We start from the raw sequence: 5,077 nt of genomic DNA on the forward strand, positions 1-5,077 counted from the left end.
GAGAGAGAGAGAGAGAGAGAGAGAGAGAGAGAGAGAGAGAATGGCAGAAAGGAAAGAGGGAGATGAGAAAAGTAGAGAAGGCAGAGAAAGAGGAGAGGACAGACGAGAGAGAGGAGACAAAGACAGAGGGGGACAAAACAGGACGGAGAGGGAGAGGCACAGAGGAAAGGCTCAGACACAGAAAGGGGCAGACAGACAAGGAACTGGACAACCGATGCCCATCCTGCCCTCCCACGCCTCCCATCCCAGCCCTTCTCACCTGTGTGTCCTCCTCCAGGGCAGCCCCAGCCCAGGCAGCCCCATTATAAGGGCCCCTGGCCCAGGCCCCTGCCAATGAGGGGCTGCCTTCCACCTCCGCCCTTATCACAGGCCCAGACCCCAAGGCTCCACTGAAGCTAAATCGGGCTCCTCAGCTGTCATCAGCCCCAGCCCAGCCTGAGCCCCACCAGACAGCTGGGCGTGCCCTGCCAGGGCAGCGAGCGGTGGGGGTTGTGTCTTTCCACCTGTCCCAGGGCCATTTTTGGCTTCTTCGAGAGGCCCCTCGGACAAGCCATAGGCCCAAGAATAGAAACCCCTGAGCTGACACCAACTGAGTTGGGAGTGGGGACAGACACACCCAGGGAACGAGATGGACAGAGACAGACAGGGACAGGCATGTAGGAAACAGACAATGGGAGAGGGATGCCGAGGGGCCAGAGGCCTCCTCCCAGCTGTCACCCCAGCGGCTCCCAGTCTCTAGGGAGGCCCCACCCCGCACCTCAGATTCCCCACCTGTTTCTCCTGAGCAGGCCCAACTTTGGACTCCTCTGTGGGTCACGCCCCCCACGGTTCCTTGTCCCTCACATCCTGCCCTTTCTTTCCCGTCTGCCACAAACCTGGACCACCCCAGTAGCCCTCTTAGAAGGCTGCCTGCTGTCCTCCAGACTGTCCTCGGTACTGAATGCCTGCTGACTGACTAAAGTTCCCTGGGCCTGGCACTGCTGCCTACACATGCAGTTCTAGTCAGATCAGGACATTCCCCAGCCCTCCCCTCCCTCCACCTGCAAGGACCATGACCCTCAGCCCTCCAATAGCACTTGAGAGGTTTTTTAATGTGCTTGTCAGAGACATAGAATGCGGGTGTAGTTGTAATCAATACCATAATGGCGGGCTTCGAAGGCTGGCCAAGTACTGGCATCCATTAGCTCTCGCCTGCCCTGTGAGGCGGGGGCTATGTTTATCCCCATTTTACAGATGAGGAAAGTCAGTCTCCAGAAGGTGAAATAACTTGCCCGGGGCACACAGCCCCACAGGGCCCCAGGAAGTCCAGCCCTGTGGCCCCTGAGCCCTAGATCTGAGCAGAGGCTGGCTGCCTCCCTGCCCAGCTCATGGCAGGAGGCTGCCAACACAGGCCCTGGGGCGGCTCCTTCCCATGTGGAGGCCCCAGGCTGGGAGCCCTGCGCACTGGCCCTTGGCACCCAGCACATGCTGGGGATGGAGCTGCTGGATCAATGGAACCTGACTCCTGAGGAAGAGAGGAGGGGAGCAGAGGGGAAGGCTGGGCCAGGGACACAGGAGAGGTCCTAATCTAGTTGGAGCACTTGGAGCCTGGAGGGGAGTGAGGGGAGATAAGGCTGAGGAGGGCCCCAGGTGCAGCGGGGCCCCACAGGCGCCAGCCTGGCGCGAGGTTTATTAAGGAAGTGGCTGCGGGGGCAGCAGCTGAGAAGCATTCCTGGCCCCCCTCCAGGCCCTTCCCCATTTGTCCTCCCCCCACCGAGCGAGGCCTTCAGCAGGTGCTCCTGACACTCTCCAGAGACACTGAAAGCGGGAGGGACAGAAGCTAAGGCAGGGAGGGCAGAGACACTGGGAAGGCAGACGCCCCAGGACTGGGGCTGCCAGGAGAGGCAGGGAATGTGGGGAGAGGACAGCAGCAATGTGACAGGGAGAGGTAGTCGCCTCTGGGCAGGGGGCCCAGGCTGTGGGAGTCCCTCAAGACCTGCTGCCAGGGGAGGGGGCGCTCAGGCCGCCTGCAGCCAGCTGCCCGCTGCTTCCACCTCTTTGGTTACTACCAGGAGCACCTCACACGGGCCCTCGGCCAGGGCAGCTGAGAGGAAGTCCCTGAAGGAGAAGGGGAGCATGGGGGAGCATGGCAGGCGCCTTGGGCTAGGCAGGTTTCTGGGCCCACCCAGCCCCCAGCGCGCTCCCCACAAGCCTCTGCCCCCCTCAGTGCAGCCACGAGCCCTCCCTCTGGCACTCCCTGGGGGGCCCCTCACCTGAGCTCGGCCTCGCCCCCCAGGGCCATGGGCTCCCGAAGCTTTGAGTCCAAGTTGTAGTAAACGTTGCCCACCTGGCGCAGGGCCACCCAGTGCCGCCGCTGCAGGGGAAGGGACAGTAGGCCCAGGGAGACAGGGGAGGGCAGGTTCAGGATGAAGCCTAGGACCTGGGGCAAGACAAGCTGGGCCAAGGGCCTGGGGAACACGGCCAGGAGGGGGGCTCAGCTGGACGCCGCCCGTTGGGACGCCCCTCCCTCCTCGTCCTCCCCTCTCCTTCCCTCCTCGTCCTCCCCTCTCCCTCCCTCCTCGTCCTCTCCCTCCTCCCCTCGCCCTCTCCCCCTCTTTCCTCACTCTCCCCTCTCCCTCCTCGCCCTCCCCCCTCCCTCCTCGCCCCCCCTCTCCCCCTCCCTCCCGCCCAGCTGAGGCTCTCACCGCCGCCGGTCCCACCACACAGCAGCCAGCCCCAGGCCCTGAAGTGCTGCCATGATGACATTCACGTCGTAGTTCCCAGTGCCCAGGAGGCTTCGATGAGGGTTCAGGCGGGAATCGGGGGCCAACCTGGAGGGGGCAGCAGGGAGGGCCCAGATGGAAGGTGTGCTCGGGTCCCGTGGGGACTCCCTGCGCCTCCACGGCCAGGAGCCCCCCAAGAGATGGGAACGGCAGAGTCAGAAGTAAGACTCTGTCCCCCTCCAGGTCACTTAGAGACAGTGAGCACCCCAGGAGGGAGGGGAGGCGCCCCAATGGGGAAAACTCCTCGTGAGCCGCCCCCCCCCCCCCAGGCTCGGCCTTTCCTTTTGTCTTTGTATCAGCCCCTGGGCCAGAGACGTGGCCTTGCATACAGCAAGAGCATAATGAATGTTTGTTTTGTTGAATGGGCCAGCAGACCCTGGGGACACCTCGGCAGACCTCCCTGGCCTTCTCTCCTCTGCCCTTCCCCACCCCCTCTCCCCAAGACTCAGCACTTCACGTCTGGATCGCTGCCTGCAATGGATGCTGGGGGATCTGCCTGCCCCGGGCTCTTCCCCTCTGGTCCATCCTCCAGTCAGCCCCCAAAGGGATTTTCCTAAAGCTCAGGTCTGACCATCTCACCCCCTTCTCAATAACCTCCAGTGGCTTCCTATGGCCTCCAGAATCAAGTACAAAACCCCGTGCTCCTCATTCAAAGCCCTGCGTGGCCCGGCTGCCTCCCACCTTTCCAGTCTCGCGCCCTAGCACGTGCTCTTCTGTCCGGGGACCCCGGCCTTCTCGGCTCCTGACCCTCTGTGGTCGTTCCCCAGGCCTGGGGGGCCATCTCCCTCCCCCGCACAGACTACTGAATCCTTCCATAGGATGCCTTCCCCAGCCCCCCTTAATTCTTAATTAGCTGCTATTTATCCGGCACACAGCGTGTTTGAAGTATGTCTGCGGTGGTGGTCTCCACTAGATCGGGAGCTCCCTGAGGGCAGGGTCCTTTTTTTTGCCTCTTTGTAACATGAAAGTTGCCCCGTGGCCCTGGACCCGCTCGGAGAGTGCAAGTCGGCTGGTCCTCTCGGCAGCTGGCCCTGACCCCCGCCTGCTCTCCTGACCATGCCCTCCTGGGCTCCCACCTTAACCCCCACCCGCAGACCCTGGCCTCTGGCAAGCAGAAGCTAGGGCCGAGAGGGCCCTCCTCGGAGGGCCGCAAGTTCCGTGAGTCCCAGCGTGGCCTCTCGCCCACCTAGGGCCCTGGGGGCTGGCTCATGCTCGGCTTTGCCCTCATTCCTTCATTCTCAAGAACCTGCTATGGCTCCCTAGGTCCGGAAGGGAGCTCTCCCTCCTTAGCAGGGCATTCAAGACCAGCCTCTCTCATCTTCCTCCTTTGCCAGGTTGGTGACTACAGCGCCCCTCCCCCCATTCTCCGTCGCTGAGCCTCAGTTTCCCCATCTGTAAAATGAGAAGACTGGCTGGCGCTAAGGGCCTTCTCTGGGCCTCTAGGAAGGCTGCAGGACGTGCGGCCCCTCGCTCCCCTCCTCTGGGCCTTCACCGTCCCAGGGAAGGGATCACTCGTTCAGCCTTCCCAATGGGGAAGCAGGCCCAAAGAGGACCTCGTGCCTTGGCCCGGGCCCCTGTCCACTGCTGACCCCCTCGGGCCCTTGAAGCTGCGCCCCAGGGGATGACGCGTGGGAGTGGGCCTGAGCAGGCGTGCCCGCAGCCGCAGGGGGCCCTGGGGGGCGGTCACCTTTTGCAGATCTCATCGGCTGCCTCCTGGCTAAAGAGCCGCTGCTGCAGGACGTTGTTGAGCGCGTGCACCGCGCACAGCTCCAGGCGCTGCCGCTCGTGATACACGGGCACGGGGGGCTCGGCCCCAGGGGGCGGCGCGCCCCCCTCCTCGGGGGGTCCCGGCGGCCCCGGGCTCCTCGACATCCAGGGGCCTGCGCAGGCACAGGAGAGACACATGAGCCACACTCAGAGGCTCGAGAGATGCCGAGATGGGGGGGGGCAGAGAGAATCAGAGTGGGGGGGTTTCAGAGAGAGATAGAAATGGGGGGCCAGGGACGGAGAGACTCAGAGATGGGGGGCTCAGAGAGATGCAGAGATGGGGGACAGAGACAGGGATTGTAGAGACAGGGGAACCCAGAGACAGACGGAGTGGGGTTCAGAGACAGTGACTTAGATTTGGGGTGCAGAGACAGGGGGTGCAGAGAAGGGAGCCCAGAGACAAAGTGACGCAGGGTTCAGAGACAATTAAGCTCAGAGATGGCAGGGACAGAGAGACTCAGATTTGGGGTGCAGAGACAGGGCAGCCCAGAGACAGACGGAAGAGGGTTCAGAGAGAGACTTAGATGTGGGGTGCAGAGATGGGAGCC

The 5,077-nt window shown here is 63.0% G+C and overlaps 1 protein-coding gene across 1 annotated transcript in view; it reads right to left on the reverse strand.

Annotated features, from left to right (window-relative positions):
* Positions 1-1,070: 1,070 nt before the first annotated feature.
* JOSD2 (Josephin domain containing 2) overlaps positions 1,071-5,077 on the reverse strand; it is a 4,391-nt gene continuing 384 nt past the window's right edge. Inside the window, exons 2-5 of the mRNA XM_027860886.1 lie at positions 4,450-4,642; positions 2,685-2,810; positions 2,253-2,447; positions 1,071-2,097 (exon numbers count right to left, since the gene is read on the reverse strand). Of these exons, the coding sequence (XP_027716687.1) occupies positions 1,998-2,097; positions 2,253-2,447; positions 2,685-2,810; positions 4,450-4,634 (606 nt within the window). The 5' untranslated portion in view covers positions 4,635-4,642 and the 3' untranslated portion in view covers positions 1,071-1,997. The remainder of the gene's footprint in view (positions 2,098-2,252; positions 2,448-2,684; positions 2,811-4,449; positions 4,643-5,077) is intronic.

Source organism: Vombatus ursinus, unplaced genomic scaffold (assembly GCF_900497805.2).
Source record: "Vombatus ursinus unplaced genomic scaffold, bare-nosed wombat genome assembly UNPS02014308.1, whole genome shotgun sequence".
In the NCBI taxonomy this organism is placed as follows: Eukaryota; Metazoa; Chordata; class Mammalia; order Diprotodontia; family Vombatidae; genus Vombatus; species Vombatus ursinus.